This window comes from Melitaea cinxia, chromosome 12, assembly GCF_905220565.1.
Source record: "Melitaea cinxia chromosome 12, ilMelCinx1.1, whole genome shotgun sequence".
NCBI lineage: Eukaryota > Metazoa > Arthropoda > Insecta > Lepidoptera > Nymphalidae > Melitaea > Melitaea cinxia.
The window spans coordinates 711,866-731,931 of NC_059405.1; the positions used below are offsets into that span (position 1 = coordinate 711,866).

Consider the following 20,066-nt stretch of genomic DNA (forward strand, 5'->3'; position numbering starts at 1 on the left):
AATTTAAAAAACTAGCTATACCCGTGCGAATAATTCGCACTAAGTAAAAAAAGTAAAAAATTTACCGAGCGTCAATCATGTTGACGTTGTTTCAAAATTAAAGTCTTCATATATATCATTTCAATAATTAATAAATTTACAAAAACAAAAGTAATAATATTTTTTTTTAGTTGTAGATGCCGGTAGAGCAAGCAGTTATCTATAAAATGATATATAAATTTATGTGGAGTAATTGTGAGGTTTTTTCTAAAAAGGGAGGCAAACATCTTCATTCGTCAACGTCACAGTTACTATAAACACTTTTTTGTATGGGACTTTACTGTGATTTAGGATTTTCAAATTTATTAAATTCCAAAAATCAAAATAGTTTTATTCAAATCGGCTTCAAAAGCACATTCGAATCATACTAAAAAATATAATTTTATCTATTGATAAAATTATGTAGATTCTGCAGAGAAGAATCGGCAAGAAACTAAGTTATTGTTTCCAAAAAAAATAAATTGGTATAAATACAGAATAAGTAATACTTTTTAATGAAATGTAGCGGTAATGAAATATTGCGATAAGTCGCGTCTCTGTTCACATTGGCATATCGTAATGTTATTCAAAAGGCACTTAGCACGTCAAATGTTTTAAGCGGAGTCATAACAATGATAGTTGAGTAAGTTGAATAGCAGGATATTCGTCCTAAAGCCTACGCTATCACCCATCGCTGGCTGTCGGGTCAAGGTGGAGCGCCTACCTGCAGTTCAAAGTATTGAACACGATTTGTTACGATTTCGATTGTTTGAAAGTTAGATTTTTAACGATACAGAAAAAGAGGTGTTGTGTTTTGATGACGTCTTCGTTTTATCCTTCGGCGTTGAGACGAATTCGATTGTTTGAAAGGTTTTAACCGACAGAAAAACGAGATTTTTCGATGTTAAATGCCTTATCTCCATTTTTATACATCGTCACGGAACCTGCATATTCCGTACAGGTATTTTTTTTAAATAAATGAACGAATGAAATCTTTTATTGTTCACCATAAAACAACAGATAACAGGTTATACAGATAATAAAATGCTTAGTATACAAACGGCGGCCTTATCGCCAACAGGGCGAACTCTTCCTGGCCTCCTTCCTCATGGTTCAGTTGGTCGGGAAGTATCACGTAGGAACATACGTTTCGGTGATTTATTTTTGTTTATAAATAATAGAAAAACTATATTTTCTAACACAATATAAGAATACTTAGTTACTACTAGTTATTACTAAGTATCGTTATATTATTACAATTTTTAATTTTGTAACACAATTGGAATGAGGAAGATGTCTGTGATCCAACAAACAGCGTTTAGAACCGTCAAAAATAATTGAAATTATTTTTTCAAGTTATTATCAACCATATAACAGTTTAAACAAAGTAAAAATTTCCGTGTCAAGTTCATAGCTTTTATCAATATTATGATGCGTTTGATCTGAATATTTCACTTATTTTTTGTGGCGTGACCTATACGCACTTCGTTCAGGAAGGTCAAATAAAAAAAAAACAATATGTAAATTTTTTTATTTCATTTTTAATACATTGTAATGGATTTAAGCAGTTTACTATTTGTTTTACTCAAGCGCTTTGTTGTTGTTTTGGTCTTTTTGAAGACGGGGACTAACCTGCAATCGCCAACGTCAGTCAGTTCTTATGATCAATGCGCCATGGCGTCGTTAATCTGAATATAGTTATCGGCACGCATAAAATGTAGATATTTAACGAATACTAAAAACATTCTATTTTTTATTTTTGTACCGGAAAAAAACTATTTTCTGCTTGCGATTCCTGCACGTTACGCAAAGCTATTTCAACTCTGTTGCCGAACCAGGCGTACATCCAGCTATTAAAAAAGGTTGTGTGGTCATAGCTACCAGAAAATCTATTGTAAGTTGTGACTGTCATTAGGTATAGAAATATATTAAAAAGTTAATAGATAAAGCGTAACTATTTGACTTAGTGATGCTGCATTTCATGCAAGATATTACTAATTTTGTGCTAAAACACTGTTACATATTATTTTCAAAAGAGTTAACTGAGGTAGGGCACAGCAGGAATTTCCTGCTCAAAATATGGAGCAGTCCGACTGGGGTAGTACCTCGACCTTACAGAAGATCGCAGCAAAATAATACTGTTTTCAAACAGTATGGTGTTCCTGTTGGTGAGTAAGGTGACCAGAGCTCCTGGGAGGATTGGGGATTGGGTCGGCAACGCGCTTGCGATGCTTCTGGGTGTTGCAGGCGTCTATAAGCTACGGTAATCGCTTACCATCAGGTGAGCCGTACGCTTGTTTGCCGACCTAGTGATATAAAAAAAAAAACAAGTAACTACGGAGTTTCTTGCTAATTAATCTCTGCGAATCTACATTCCGACTCCGTGGTAGCATCACTTTTAAAAATAATAATCACTTAAAAATTTCAATTTCTAAAATGACGATTCGAAGGTGCCTTTGAGGCTTATTTGAATAAAGTTTATTTTTGATTTTGATATTTCTTTTTCTAGTGGCCAATAAGCCAATGTTGTATATATATATATTTTTTTAATTTTATAATAAGCCTATCGATTTCAATAGACCGTGGAAATGTCGCGTTATAAGTACGTTAGGGTTGTGAGTATGCCCACAGTCCCTAACATGTCAATCCACATCCGCCCCTGCGCCGAACGGCCAATATTTATGCTGATTATTATTACATATTGATATATATTCCCATATATGATAGATATGGTCCAGAGGGTGGGGCCACTAGATATCTATCCGATAACTAGTTGGAACCGCTACGGGTACGCGACCCCGGACTACTCTAGCTGCTAGTGTCACACACCCCTCCCCGTGATCCGTGGCACTGGTATCCGTAACCCCAGATCCTTCTCTCACATAAATCCTTCTCACCTATCCTTCTTCTTACCTTAAATTTCCCAAGGAGGGTTGATGTCAGGCAGGCGGCCGGTCGTAAAATATACAAGCCAAATCACATTACAACATGGAAAACATGTTGTGCCGACCCTACATAAGTAGGATAAGGGCAGGAAGATGATGATGATATATTGATTATATTATTATATATTGATTATATTATTGTGATTTATTCAAATATAGGTATCGACCTATATATATCGATATTTGAATAAATCACACGTTGACTTGTCTAAGTTCAATAACCTTTTCATCTGTTAATAATAATAATAAGCCCTTTCAATCTGAACTTCAATGCATATCATATATGTTTTTCATCTGTTACTTGTCATTAAAAAGAAGTATTTATATGACAATATCGCATTCAAATCGTATGTATATTAGCTGTGCATTAATTAACATACGCCCTGAGAACCGATTACAATTCTGATTGCGGAAACTTTTTCAACATTAAACGTGTGTCTGCTCTGACACGCGACTTAAGTTTACTATACTCTTACATATATAACAAGCACATTTAACCTGTGATATTATAGTTGGTTGCTTTATACGTTTACATCTATACAAATAAATAAAATTGGAGTGTCTGTTTGTAATATTAAAATAACCGCTTTTTACTTAATTCATATAGACGGTATAATAGCGTGAACTCATAATATACCAAAATAACATTTTTTACAATTTTTCTCTGTCTATCGGTCTATCTGTCTGTTTGTTCCAGCTAATCTCTGAACTGATTTTGACTGGTCTTTCACTGGCAGATAGCTGATGTAGAAACTGTTAGAAATTTATTTATTTTCTAACTCTGCTAACTGAACAATAACTTTTGTGTTAAATTTCAAGTCGCGGGCGCAGCTAGTTGTAAATAAGTATCTACCATTTCGTTGTGACAATAACAATATCGTAACGTATAGTGATAATAATAAAAACGTAATAATGTAACTCTTAAAGATTTGCGTTAGTCCTAATTCTCACCGCATGTAACGGCTGATATTTATTGCGTGCGTTAATTACAATACTATTAACACATTGATTCACATTAAAAACTATGATTGAAGACTGTTTAAGTTGTAATGTTTGGATTTAATTAAAATGCAGATTGTGAGAGAACTGTCAAACAATTGCTTGCTTCAGTTTCTTAAGCAAAAACAATTTAACTGACGTAAATGTGTTAAATAATTTTGCTGTGTGGCTACGATTGCTGTGTGGCGACGGCATTAAAGAATATAGCCACCCCTCTCTTCCTGTGGGTGTCGTAAGAGGCGACTAAGGGATAACACAGTTCCGCGAACCGATGGCGGGCAACACACATGAGTACACGGCATTTTTAACCACATATTGATGGAATGTACCCGGAACAAAGACATCAGAGATACATGTCCTTTTATTAATGAGTTGGGAAAATGTAATACCATCCTGGCTGACCCACTCTCAGACTTGGCCCGAATTTTATATAAGTTAGTGGATAGGAGAACTTAAGTTGTGAATATGTAATAATTAAACTATGTCTCCTAACCAGGGCGACATAATCGCTCTTGCGATAAAGCCCTTAAACTTGATTAAAAAAAAAAAAAGGGATAACACAGTTCCACTACCACCATGGAACTTAAAAAGCCGACCGATGGCGGGATAACCATCCAACTGCTGGCTTTGAAATACACAGGCCGAAGATGGGCAGCAGCATCTTTGGTGCGAAAAAGCCAGCCCTGCGGTCACCAATGTGCCTACCCAGCGTGGTGACTATAGGCAAACACATGATTTTACGCCATTTTTGGCGCGAACTTGTGGAGGCCTATGTCCACCAGTGGACTGCAATAGGCTGAAATGATGATGATGATGAATTTTGATGAAGTGCGACAGTTCAGTTTATATATTTGTAATACTTGTTTTACGTTTAAGTTATTGCTACAACGACAAACAAACGTACGGCTTAACATCAGAAGCATCGCGTGTTGCCGACCCTACCCCGCATATTTTATACCATACGTACCCATTGTTTTATATTATTAAGATGGCAAACAATCATACGGTACGCATGATGGTAAACGGACACCGCAGCCTAAAACCACGAGTATTACAAATACATTGGCAACCCTATCCCCAATCCTTCAGCCTTACTCACCACAGAAACACAGCGCTACTTGTAATCAGTATTATTTAGCTGTGATCTTTCGTTAGGTTGAGATACTCACCTTTTCTTTGTAAGCACGCCTACCACAGTCCCAAAAACTTAAAGTTGTCCGTGTTGTCTGTTATCGTAGCCTCTAATTACGATCGTTACTCTTATTGTATTAGTAAGGAAATTTTTCTTCAGTTAAATGTGAACAACATTGGCTTGTTAAAAAAACATGAGTTTAGTTGATTTTCTCATTAAAGTTTATATATTATTTTCAAAAGAGTAACTGCGGAGTTTCTTGCCGATTCTTCTCTGCAGAATCTACATTCCGAATCGGTGGTAGATTCACTTTTACAAAAATAATAATTAATTTCTAAAGTTTTAATTTGTAAAATGACGATTCGAAAGTGCTCTTGGAGCCTATTTGAATAAAGCTATTTTTGATTTTGATTTTGAATGTATGTTTTTTACTTATGGTTTAAAAAAACGTCGTGTTGATATGAACACATACTAATCAGCCATTAATCATGATTGATCACCTAACCTTATAAAAAAGAGACCTTTGACATAGGATATTCAAAGAACATTAATCATTTAGTAGTAATTGAATATTGTACACATGTTGTCGTCTCGACGCACATACGTATGTATTTTTTGTACCATAAAGTTATAACAAGCATACGGCTTGCCCGATGGTACGCGGGTACCTTATAGCGGTAGCTTAGATACCTGCGATACCAGAAGCATTGCAAGCGCGTTGCCGACTCCATCCTCGATCCTTTCAAGCTCTAGCCAGTTTACTCACCACAGAACACAACACTACTATACAAATACACAGGCATACACACTCACAAAATTACACATACACATCTACGCATTATTGACCATGGATATTTTACATTTTATATATTTCTAATTTTTATTGTAACTGTGTTTTACTACCTCAACTCAACTTTGTCTACCTTAACTGTGTAACTTAAATAATGTAAAATCCGAAATTGGCTTTTGTTTGGATGATCTGTATTGCTTTAAGAAACATAAAATGTAGCTGTGGATTTTGTACAAATAAATAAATAAATACTTATAAGAACAGTATTATTTGGCGTTCATCTTCTGGTTGAGACACTCCCTTAGTCGGACTGCTCCAGATTTTAAGCAAGACATCTCCTACTGTGCCCTAACCGAAAATGTGATTATACGTAACAAGCGAACCGCCCCGGCTTCGCACGGGTACAATGCTGATACTAAATATAAAATATTTACAATTTAAGCGCAAAAAATGTGTTTATTTACGACATCAGATTAGAAACCTTTAAAACTATCGGTGTTCCTCTACTATATTATGCATGTATTATACATCTAAACCTTCCCCTGAAATCATTCTATTTAGTAAAGAAAACCGCATCAAAATCCGTTGCGTACTTTTAAAGATCTAAGCATATAGACAGCGGGAAGCGACTTTATTTTATTCTATGTAATTACGAGTATATATTACGTACTTCTGGAATTAACACTATAAAAGTCCCACACAATCGTAGAAGTGTATTTCTAACATTTTTATACAAAGTCATAAGTTCATTAAACTATTTAGAAGAAGTTTAATCCTGACATCTACAATCATTTCAGCCTATTGCAGTCCATTGCTGGACATAGGCCTTCACAAGTTCACACGCAGGGCACGCGGGTTGGTGACCGCAGGGCTGGCTTTGTCGCACCGAAAACGCTGCTGCCCGTCTTCGGTGTGTTATTTCAAAGCCAACAGTTGGATGGTTATCCCGCCATCGGTCAGTTTTTTAAGTTCCAAGGTAGTGCAACTGTCTTATCCCTTAGTCGCCTCTTACGACGCCCACGGGAAGAGAGGCGGTGGCTATATTCTTACTGCCGTAACCACACAGCAAACACACCAACACATCTACAAATTACAATTAATTATGGTCGTCATTACTTCGAGTTATTGCGCTTATTAATTTTTTTGCTTATTACACGCTTAATAAATTACTAAAATTAAGATTTGAATGAGTAGATAAGACTTTAAAACATTTTTTGAGATTTGGTTCGCGCGACTTCTTTTGTATAATCTATTTTTTTTTTGCTACCATTACACCAAATTACTGATATATGGAATGAGAATTCAACCAACTTGAAATCTTTAATTTGATCGACCTTCTATTGAATTATTACTTATTTTGTCTATATTTAAAAATGTAATGAACACTAAATTTAAAAGGAATACTAGTTGTCATGTCAAATTCATTGAGTGTTATCTTTTTACGAAAATTACGCGGACAGGAGTGCAGAATGCTAATATCTTTTTAAAATTATGCATAAAAATACATGAAATCAATAAATAAATAAAAAACTACACACACTACCATGTATTCGACACACACACGCATATATTATTATAGAAGTATAGTTTTTGACAACCTTAATAATGTTCAAACTTAGAATTTAAATTAATAAAATTATAGTCGAATTTCGACCACTGGCCGACCACTACATCAATTTATTGATTAATAAAAATAACACATTTCGATCGTGCCAAAATTGTCAAAATTCACTTTCGTCAATATCACGTAGAAAACAGACACGAAAAAAGTTGACTAGTGCGGTAGGAATTACAACATTTAGAACTTAGGTAATTATATTTTTGTTCCTTTTTTAAAATTCAGTTTGCAATAACAAACACGTTTAACAACTTTCACAATGGATTTATTAAACAAACGATGAATAGGTACACATTTATTCAATGTGTTACGAATCCATTTTAACATACCAATTGCTTTTTAACACGATTCACGATTCGATAACCTAATTACTCTTTAATTGTAGGCGCATCATCCGCGTATGATTATTATTACATTTACTTTATATTATGCCTTGTAAATATGTCGGAAGTTTGTCTGTTTCGATGCTGTTTAAAATGTAATTAAGTTGTAGGTAAATTGTGTAATTATCTTTATTTTGAAGGTTATGGTTCTGTTATGTGTGTTTATTACGTGTTATATTTGTTTGTAACATGTGTTATGTTGGTTTTATGTTATTAAGGTCCAGTTTAACCAGGTGTCGATAACGCTATTTGATCGGCGGTATCCGACAGTAAAAAGTTTTTGGTTCATCATTCTTTTTTAACCTTCGAATTCTAGTTTATCTCTGAGATATTTCTACTCGCATATATTAATCTTAAAATTGCAGGTTATTAATTGAGGAGAATTAGGTCCTACTGGCCTATTCTACCTCCCGCTGTCAAAGTCTATTTGTATCGCTTCAGCCTATAACATCCCCCTGCTGGGCATAGGCCTCTTTCCCCATGTAGGAGAAGGATCAGAGCTTAATCCACTACGCTGCTCCAATCCGGGTTGGCGGAATACTATATAGTACTAATAGTTTTTTTTGAGTTCATCATCATCATCATCATCATTCCAGCCTATTGCAGTCCACTGCTGGACATAGACCTCCACAAGTTCGCGCCAAAAATGCGTGAACTCATGTGTTTTGCCCATAGTCACCACGCTAGGCAGGCGGGTTGGTGACCGCAGCAGGCCTAGCATGCGCGCCACGACAAAATTTTGTCTACCCCTTTTCTCGTATTATCTCTCTATGTCTACACATTAGATAACATGCGTGCACGCGATACTCTTCTCGTTACGTCAATAGAAGAGATAATCATTAAATTTTAGTGATCTGTGATATTTATCTCTACGGAAGCTAACATGACATCGTAATTTTGTCGAATTTTGTCGTTTTAGGAAGAGAAACTTCTCGTTTTCAATATTATCGACGAGAAAGACGATAAATAAAAAATAAATAAAACCGGGTGCCTATTTTTTGTATACCATGGCGTTTCCCTATTATAATTATATAATTTCGGTATACGAAGAGCGGGAAATGCGAAAAGTCGAGTGAAGTGTGCCATATAATGACACAAAAAACGTATTTGCGCCCTGCAGGCCTAGCATGCACGCCACGACAAAATTTTGTCTACCCCTTTTCTCGTATTATCTCTCTATGTCTACAGTAGCTAACATGCGTGCACGTGATACTCTTCTCGTTACGTCAATAAAAGAGATAATCATTAAATTTTAGTGATCTGTGATATTTATCTCTACGGAAGCTAACATGACATCGTAATTTTGTCGAATTTTGCCGTTTTAGGAAGAGAAACTTCTCGTCTTCAATATTATCGACGAGAAAGACGATAAATAAAAAATAAATAAAACCGGGTGCCTATTTTTTGTATACCATGGCTTTTCCCTATTATAATTATATAATTTCGGTAATTTCTTCTTATTCTAAATAATAATAATAATAATACTTTATTTCAGACCAAAGTATAAGTCCATATTGGGTTAGTACAACAAGACAAGACAACATTCAGAATAAAAAACAAAACAAAATTATATTAAAAAAATCAATAACTAAAAATGAAATTAAATAGAATAAAAGTAAAATCAATAATCAAAAAAAAAATATTCAAAAATTCAAAAAATTTTAAAAATTAAAAAAAAAAAAAAAAAAACAATGCGTGATAGAATTACAATTATCTAATGTGCGACAAGATATAAAGCACAACACGAGCATATTGTTTTACATATATAATTAAATTCATTTACTTACGCCGTTTTATTTTCCATATTAGATTTTTTAAATTAGATATACACTTTTTATCTTAGCCAAAAGGCCGAGAACATTGTTAAATAAAACATGTGTCACTCGTTTGAAATTATACAAACGTTGGCTCATCCCGGTTTGGCACGATTGGTCAATAACCTTGTAAATTCAACTTTACGACATAAGAAATAAGAATGATATTCAGTTGTGATTATGGTTGATAATGTTTCTCTACTCGACAAGGCGAAGTCTTCGGAAGAGAATTTTGTCTCTCGTAGTGCGCATGGTAGGGTAATCGAGAAAATACTCGATGTAGACATTATCTCTCTCTCTCGTCAAGAGATATCTCGTTGTATGCATGCTAGGCCGGCAGGGCTGGCTTTGTCGCACCTAAAACGCTGCTGCCCGTCTTCGGCCTGTGTGTTTTAAAGCCAGCGGTTAGATGGTTATCCCGCCATCGGTCGGCTTTTTTTAAGTTCCAAGGTGATAGTGGAATTGTGTTATCCCTTAGTCACCTCTTACCACACCCACGGGAAGAGAGGGCGTGGCTATATTCTTTGGTGCCATAGCCACACAGCACAGTTTTTTGAGTTAACATAATGGATTTTCATTGATTTACCTTTATAAATATTTAATAATTACAAATGTATAATACGGCTAGAGAAAAATGGTATATTAAACCAACTAAAGACTTTATCTAAAGTAACTAGAAAATTAATTTCAGGATTTTTTAAGTGTAAAAATCTGTGAGTTCGTATCTTACGAAGCGGGGGCAATTTTGTCCCCCAGAACTCAAACTTGAGATTGGTTTACAATACTTTTTATTGTCATAACCGAGAAAATATCGAGGTAACAATATAATATTTTGAACAGATAAATTATATTTAATAATTGTGTTTGCAGGCAAACGAAAAAAAACCAACTTCAATTACATTGTCAAGTAATACAACGTAGATCGACGAAAAAATAGTCAAGTAACTACGCATTATCAAAGATTACTCCAAAAGTTGTAATCAGATCCCGATGAAAATTAAATGTGAAAAAATCGGTACATCCAGTAAAAAGTTATGCGGTATAATACAACGTAGGCCGACGAAAAAAGCGTCAAGTAAAAACGCATTATTAGATATAACTCGAAAAGTAGTTGTTAGATCTCAAATAAATTTAAATGGGACCAATTGACACACATCACCTTTCGATTTAAAAAAAATTGTCGAAATCGGTCCACCCGGTCAAAAGTTCTGATGTAACATACATAAAAAAAAAATATAGTCGAATTGAGAACCTCCTCCTTTTTTGAAAGTCGGTTAAAAATTGGGTAACGGACGATAGTTTAACGTGACAACGTAATAACAAAACATCTCCTCGGACGCATAGGCCAATCGAGTGGAAGAGAGATAGATGCGGCGCAAACGTCAATGAGCGTAACGGGACAAAGTGTCATCCTTTTTTGTGGATGCAGCCGTTGTCACGTCAAAAATAGTTTTAATAATAGGCAGTAATATCACTGAACACTCACGAAAAACGGTTCAATTCAGAAATACAAATATTTTTTAAATCATTTAAAAATATACAATTCAACTTTTTATAATGTGTATGTGTGTAATTGTTTATTAAATAAGTTTATCTAACAGTGAGTTCTAATAATAGACAATTTTAAACAATATTTGTATATTTTAATTAAAAAAAGGAAGGAAGTGCCTATACAACAGAATTAATTATTGTGTTAGATATTTTACGTAACATGTTTAGAAATATTTAAAAAAAAAATTTTTTCTCTAAAGAAAATATTGTGAAGTAAAACTTCCTCACGCACGCTTGACTTGAGGAGTATGCTGGTAAATGCGTGATGAGAGCGTTACGAAAAGTGTGATCGGGTGAGGCGAACGGAAGTCGAGAGGGATATACCTATAAGTTAGTAGAGATAAAAAGAGAGAGAGAGTTACGTTTCGTAATTTTTACTTCAGTCGTGTGGTCTAAAGCACGCGTTTTTTTTTAAAATTACAATATAATAAAAATAATTTTTAACAAAAAAAAAACCGACTTCAAACAGGAAACTAAAAAGTGAAAAATAAATTTACTTAGTACAAAGTAATTCGTATTTTGATTTAGTTAATCAGAAATGATTAAATAAATATTTTATAATTTTGAAGTCGGTGCCAAGTAAAACAATAACTACTCTAGTATCTACTCGTAAGTTGTACTCAGTTTTCTTTCATAATTTGTTTCATTGACTATTAGGTTGAATACTGTTATTACATATCTAATAATATTTTTTGTACTTGTTTGTTGTGTGTATGTTGTTTGTATTTGTTATTGTAGCCAGGTTGTATTTGTATTGTATTTACTTGGCACCAACTTCAAAATTATAAAATATTTATTTAATCATTTCTGATTAACTAAATCAAAATACGAATTACTTTGTACTAAGTAAATTTATTTTTCACTTTTTAGTTTCCTGTTTGAAGTCGGTTTTTTTTTTGTTAAAAATTATTTTATTTCACAATTTTTAGTGATGGGTAGACCTAACAAGGATGCTTTTTCTCTTGTGTCGGGGGACCGGAAACATACACAATACACAAGCACAAACACCCAGACAATGACAAACATCTATATGGCCAATTCAAATATCTGTCGTGCGCGGAGATTGAACCCACTAACGCCAGCGCAACAGCCGGTGCTGTGACCGCTGCGCTAACGCGTCGACATACTATGAGTAAAGTTCGCTATCAGGTTTACGTAATAACAACCGGGACTGACAGCCTAACGTGTTCTCTGAGGCTAGGTTGGGAGAACCACAAAGATTAACAACTAGACCGAAAATAAATATTTGTATAAACATAAATATCCACTCCGAGCGGGAATAGAACCCGCGACCGTCGGTGTTTAGGCGCCGCCGACACGGCACATGCACCATCATATCAAAGCAGTCGTCAAACAGCAAAAGGTATCTGCTGTAAATTGTTGAGAAATTCCCTCGAGTGTTTATGGGCTCCATCATCAAACCTGGTCCTGCGACACAGATGATCACACAGCAGGTAATTGCTATAAATCGTTGAAAAGTTCCCTCGACTATCTTTCGTCTCCATCATCAGACTGTAATGGCACTTTTAACTCATATAGGTGCAAAGTTCTCATCAATAGAAACGAATTAAGTTCAAACAGCAGGTAATTGCTATAAGTCGTTGAAGAGTTCCCTCGACTATCTTTCGTCTCCATCATCAGACTGAAATGGCACTTATAACTCATACATATGCAAAGTTCTCATCAATAGAAACGAATTAAGTTCAAACAGCAGGTAATTGCTATAAATCGTTAAAGAGTTCCCTCGACTATCTTTTGTCTCCATCATCAGACTGTAATGGCACTTATAACTCATACAAGTGCAAAGTTCTCATCAATAGAAACGAATTAAGTTCAAAAACCAGGTAATTGCTATAAATTGTTGAGGAGTTCCCTCTACTATCTTTCTTCTCCATCATCAGATCGACTCCAGACCTTTATTAAAAAGTAGTGCTTTATAGTACTTAATGAAAACATGATTAAATTTACTAGTCACCCTTACGATTTTTGAAAGTTTCCCTCGATTTCTCTGGGATCCCATCATCAGATCCTGGTTTCCTTATCATGGTACCAAATTATGGATATCTCCTTTCCAACAAAAAAAGAATTATCAAAATCGGTTCATAAACGAAGAAGTTATCCCCGAACATACATAAAAAAAAAAAAAAAAATATATACGGTCGAATTGAGTAACCTCCTCCTTTTTTTGAAGTCGGTTAAAAAATAGGTAAAAAAACTTTTTAAGTTAAACGGTTTTATGTTAAACATACATTGCAATGTTTAAGATAAATGTACTAAAAACCAAAAAATAATAAAATAGATACAGTCGTGGGAATTATAAACATATGCATAGACTAGACTAAAATAAAACCGTGGGGCACGTCAATTGTCTACAATCGTTGATTAAAATGTTTGTTTTGTAATGTTACACTATAATTAGGCAGTTGTTCAACCGACAAAGATGGACGTGTGATAAGTAGGGCTAGAATGTGGAAACAAGCTAGCAAGCTCGATTATAAGCGAGTTTTAGGGTTTCATAGTGGTGAGCGAGTAGTACTTTTATCATATGTTTTGTCGATTAAAGACAAACTACGAGCAGTGAAACGATTCCTCGCCAGCCAGCAGTGTGAATGTCCAACGATAAACTAGTTGAAACATCTCTTTTATTTACATGGAGTGTATAACTATTGGAATTTCCATGAGCAAGAAAATAGTAAGTAATTTCCTCACCGTCTGCGGGCCAACTGCCTATTTTAACGACGAATTAAACGATTCTTCTATCGCACATTAAGTCGATAATTTGTAGACAATTGACGTGCCCCACGGTTTTATTTTAGTCTAGTCTATGCATATGTTTATAATTCCCACGACTGTATCTATTTTATTATTTTTTGGTTTTTAGTACATTTATCTTAAACATTGCAATGTATGTTTAACATAAAACCGTTTAACTTAAAAAGTTTTTTTACCTATTTTTATTTTCTAGTTTTTAGTTTTTATTTCGCATTCTGTTTAATTCATTTAGTGCTTCATTATTGCAAGGCCCATCTTAAATATTGAGGTTGTATAGTGCACTGTATTCTTCTTGTCAAGCCCTTTTAGCCCGGGTGTCAAGCCATATTGGTGGGATTGATAAAAAATTGTTATCAGACAATTGGTAGCGGCGGCCAGCTTAGATTTCAATTTTGCATAGTAAATTGTATTCTACTTGTTGAGACCTTTCATTTGATACCCATGTTGATGGGATTGATAAAACCTAAGTTATCCGCCATTTTGTAGAGGCCGCCATCTTGGATTTTAATTTTATATAGTACATTGATTATACTGGTTGAGCACTTTCATTTGATACCCATATTGATGGGATCGATAAAACCTACGTTATCCGCCATTTTGTAGCGGCCGCCATCTTGTATTTCAATTTTTTATAGTATATTGTATTCTGCTTGTTGAGCCCTTTCATTTGATACCCATATTGATGGGATTGATAAAACCTACGTTATCCGCCATTTTGTAGCGGCCGCCATCTTGGATTTCAATTTTTTATAGTATATTGTATTCTGCTTGTTGAGCCCTTTCATATGATACCCATATTGATGGGATTAATAAAACATAAATTATCCGCCATTTTGTAGCGGCGGCCATCTTGAATTTATAATGATAATGAATAAACATAATTGTATTGTCACCAAAATCCAAAGAGTATACAAAATTTCAGATTAATCGGTTGACAGGAAGAGGGTGAAATTTGAATTACTAAATTTGACCCAAGAATAAATAATAAATAAAAAATAAAACAAACGGGGTGAGCTAAATAAAACCGTTTAATAAAATAATTATTAATTTAATTAGAATCATTTTTTAATAAAAACGTGAGTTGCGAGAATGTCTCCATTTTAGACAATTTATTTTTTATATACATACTAGCTGTGCCCGCGGCTTCGCCCGCGTTGAAATTAGTATTCAATAAAGTTTTCCCGGCAAACTTCCAGTGAAACTCTCATCAAAATCGGCTTAGCCGTTCCGTAAACCTTCCTCTTGCCAGTGGTGGAGCCCTCTCTCCAATGGTGGAACCGCATGAAAATCCGTTCAGTAGATTTTGAGCGAATAACACTCACTAACACTAACTGTTGTCCGCGACTACGTTTGCGTGGTTATGAAGATATGCATTACTATTAAGATGTTTCACGCAAATTATTTTTTTTATTTCAGTCAATCATTCAAGTTGAAATCAATCAGTTGAAATGCTTATCAAACTGAGTAACTTTTTAAAAAGCACAATTTAGTATAATTTAATAGAAATTTTTATATAAAACCTCTCTATACGCCACATTTTTAGTTTTGTTTTCAGGCTGTATATGTTTCATACAAACTATCAACCCCAATTAAATCCCCTTAGCGGTGGAATATCGTAAAATCCGTTCTTAGCGGATATCTACTAACTATAATCTACCTCCCTGCCAAATTTTATCTTTGTCCAACCTGGATGGATAGACCATCCAGTGGTTTTTGAGTTCTCGTGATGAGTGAGTTAGCTACCTTTCTCTTTTATATACATAGATTGCGATGCATTATTTGGACACCTCCTCACCATTCATAGAGCATAAATTTTAAATTTCAAGTCTCTTACTTCAAAAACAACACAAACTTTACTTTTTGACTTTCATACAAACTTCCGAACCCATTTTATCCCCTTAGGGGTCGATTTTCGTAAAATCAGTTCTTAGCGGATGTCTACGACCTATAAGGAACCTACCTGCCAAATTTCAAGTTTATAGCTGTTATAGTTTCGGAGGTTTCGTGATGAGTGAGTCAACCTACCATCCCCCGTTTTAACTCCAAAAGAGAGTTGATTTCTAAAGATACATTATTTGGTCACCTTTCTACCATCTACAGAGCATATATTTTAAATTTCAAGTTTCTTACTTCAAAAACATGAGACTTTCATACAAACTTCCAACCCCCCGTTTTACCCACTTAGGGATCGAATTTCGTAAAACCCGTTCTTAACGAATGTTTACGTCCTATAAGGAGCCTATCTGCCAAATTTCAAGTTTGTAAGTGTTATAGTTCCGGAGCTTTCGTGATGAGTGAGTAAACCTACCATCCCCGTTTTAACCCCAAAAGGGAGTTGATTTCTAAAGATATGTTATTTAGATACCTTCTTATCATCTATAAGGCATACATTTTAAATTTCAAGTCTCTTACTTCAAAAACATGGGACTTTCACACAAACTTCCAACCCCCGTTTTACCCCCTCAGGGGTCGAATTTCGTAAAATCCGTTCTTAGCGGGTGTCTACGCCCTATAAGGAACCAACGTGCCAAATGTCAAATTTGTAGCTGTTATAGTTTCGGAGATTTCGTGATGAGTGAGTCAAACTACCATCCCCCGTTTCAACCCCAAAAGGGGGGTGATTTCTAAAGATACATTATTTGAACACTTTCTCACCATCTACAGAGCATACATTTGAAATTTCAATCATCTTACTTCAAAACCATAGGACTTTCATACAAATTTCCAACCCCCGTTTTACCCCTTTAAGGGTCGAGTTTCGTAAAATGAGTTCGTAGTAGATGTCTACGCTTTATAAGGAACGTACCTGTCAAATGTCAAATTTGTAGTTCTTATAGTTTCGGAGATTTCGTGATGAATGAGTCAAAGTACCATCCCCCGTTTTAACCCCAAAAGGAAGTTTATTCCTAAAGATACATTATTAAGATACCTCTTCACCATCTATAGAGTATACATTTTAAATTTCAAGTAGCTTACTTCAAAAACATAGGACTTTCATAAAAACTTCCAACCCCCGTCTTACCCCCTTAGGGGTCGAGTTTCGTAAAATCCGTTCTTAGCGGATGTCCGCGACCTATAAAGAGCCTATCTGCCAAATTTCAAGTTTTTAGGTGTTATAGTTTCGGAGATTTCGTGGTGAGTGAGTAAACCTACCATCCCCCGTTTTAGCCCCAAAAGGGAGTTGATTTCTAAAGATAGATTATTTGGACACCTTCTCATTATCTATAAGGCATACATTTTAAATTTCAAGTCTCTTACTTCAAAATCATGGGACTTTCATACAAACTTCCAACCCCCTTTTTACCCCCTTAAGGGTCGAATTTTGTAAAATTCGTTCTTAGCGGATGTCTACGCCCTATAAGGAGCCTTTCTGCCAAATTTCAATTTTGTAACTGTTATAGTTTCGGAGATTTCGTGATCAGTGAGCCGACCTACTATCCCCTGTTTTAACCCAAAAAGGGGTTGATTTCTAAAAATACATTATTTGGACACCTTTTCACCATCTATCTATAGAGCTTATTTTAAATTTCAAGTCTCTTACGTCAAAAACATGGGACTCTCATTCAAACTTCCAACCCCCATTTTACCCCCTTAGGGGTTGAGTTTCGTAAAATCCGTTCTTAGCGGATGTCTACGTCCTATAAGGAGCCTACTTGCCAAATTTCAAGTTTGTAGGTGTTATAGTTTCGGAGATTTCGTGATGAATGACCTTTCGCGTTTATATATATTATAGATAACCTGCTCAAAGTTTATATGGATGAGACCACTCTATTAGCGATAAGACCGCCTTTCCTACATTTTTTTTGTTCATTTTATTTACTCGTTTTCTATATTACATTTAATAATATTTGTACAATAACATTAATGCTATAATAAATATTGCGTACATGTAACACATACAAGCTGTAGAACAAAAAAAAATCATACCGTTCTTAAAAAACGCAAAGGCCATAGAGGCGGAATTTCGTTCTTTCAATTTCAAAGATATGTTAAGCACTGTGTTACATGGCCTTGTTACATTTTATTTTTATTTTAAGGAAGCGTAGGTACTGTGTTGTTTTTTTTTGTTGTAAAAGATTTTATTCGAAGTGATTAAATTTTGAATTAAGATTTTTGACTATCTGCTGTTCAAATATTTATTTTTCGTTTCTTTGTTAGTTAAAAATGTATTAGGTATTAGTTTCTTGTCGATTCCTTTCTACGGAATCTATATTCCAAAACGATAGTTGCTTCTTTCTTTTGACTACAAACTGTAATTATATAGTGTTATATCATTTATTATCTCGTAAAACTTTTAGTTAAAAATTTACTAGCTTGCTTCTTTCTTACCGATTTTTTGCAGAATCTGCATTCCGAATTGGTGGTAGCTTCACTTTTAACTTTAATTCATTTATTAAAAACCAATACAATTGAATCGACATTTCATACAAAATTACCCTTAAAGCCTACTTGATAGAAGAAGGTTCACACACGCAAGAAGTAAAACTTCTGAAAAGTCGTAGGAAGGTAGGCCGTTGCGATTTATTCTATCGACGATGATCTTGTCTCGTGAATAAAGTCGTAAGCGCCATGCATAACGCGTCGCTTACGCCTTTTGGCCGGTAATGTATTCTGTCTCATTCTCTCTCATACATTTATGTCTTTGTTTCTTTATCTTGATGCATTTATCGTTTCTTTCTAGTTTTAAATTGTCCTCTATCACTTCCCAGGTGTACCACATGTGCGATGGCCTGGGCCGGCAGTTCAGCTACTCCTGTCCGAACACCACGCTGTTCCAACAGCGCATGCTCATCTGTGACCACTGGTATATGGTCAACTGCAGCAATTCAGAGAATGACTATGACGCAAACCTTCTCATAGGTAAGGGTTTATTCACATTTATTATTTTTCAACACTATTTGCAAATATAATTCATTGTTAAAATGTAAGTAATTTTGCAGCCTTCATATTCAATAGGCTTCTTCAGTAATAGTTTTCTGACATAAAAAAAAAAACAGCTAAGCATCCGTACGTCCAAAATATTGTCAGTCAGTTAGTCAGTTCAGCCTATTACAGTCCACAGCTGGACATAGGCCTCCCCAAGTTCGCGCCAAAATGTTGACGTCCAACATATTTATTTGACCGATTCTTTTTATTAAAATAGTATTCAAAAATACACCAAAAGACATTTAATTTATAGTTTTAATTATAAATTTAATTTATATTTTATAGCATATTCATGCATTGTTCCACATCCCACTGCTATATAGGCCTCTTTCCCCATGAAGGAGAATGATCAGAACATAATCCTCCTGCTCCACTGCGGGTTGGCAGATATGTTTCCTACTATGAGTAACGATCGCTATCGGGTATTTATGATAACAACCGGGACTGACGGCTTAACGTGCTCTTTGAGGCACGGTGAAAAGACCCACAAAGACAAACGTCCAAACCGGAAAGAAATATTTGTACAAATATATATATCTATCCCGAGCGGGAATCGAAACCGAAAACTGTCGGTGATTTAGGCGGCTACTCCCACCACTAAACTTTTTTTTTTTTATTATTATTTTTTTTATGTCACTAGGTCGGCAAACAAGCGTACGGCTCACCTGATGGTAAGCGATTACCGTAGCTTATAGACACCTGCAACACCAGAAGCATCGCAAGCGCGTTGCCGACCCAATCCCCAATCCCCCCAGGAGCTCTGGTCACCTTACTCACCAACAGGAACACAATACTGCTTGAAAACAGTATTATTTAGCTGTGATCTTCTGTAAGGTCGAGGTACTACCCCAATCGGGCTGCTCCATATTTTGAGGAGGCAATTCCTGCTGTGCCCTACCTCAGTTAAAGGAGTGGTTATTAATTAATTTTAATACCCATCCCTAATTAGGATAATGAGATTTTTTAATTTGTTTCTCTATATCACGTCAAGATTTTTTTTCGAAAAATGGTAGTCTCAGAATATTTCATTAGTAAGAAGTATTCTACTCGGCCGGCACCACACTGCATTTACCACCACACCCCCTTTACCACCACACCCCCTTTCTTCCCGTGGGGGT

At 35.1% G+C, this 20,066-nt stretch overlaps 1 protein-coding gene across 1 annotated transcript in view; it reads left to right on the forward strand.

Moving 5' to 3' along the window:
* LOC123658617 overlaps window positions 1-20,066 on the forward strand; it is a 55,649-nt gene that overhangs the window by 24,535 nt on the left and 11,048 nt on the right. Inside the window, exon 3 of the mRNA XM_045593985.1 lies at window positions 18,732-18,882. Coding sequence (XP_045449941.1) covers window positions 18,732-18,882 — 151 coding nt within the window. The remainder of the gene's footprint in view (window positions 1-18,731; window positions 18,883-20,066) is intronic.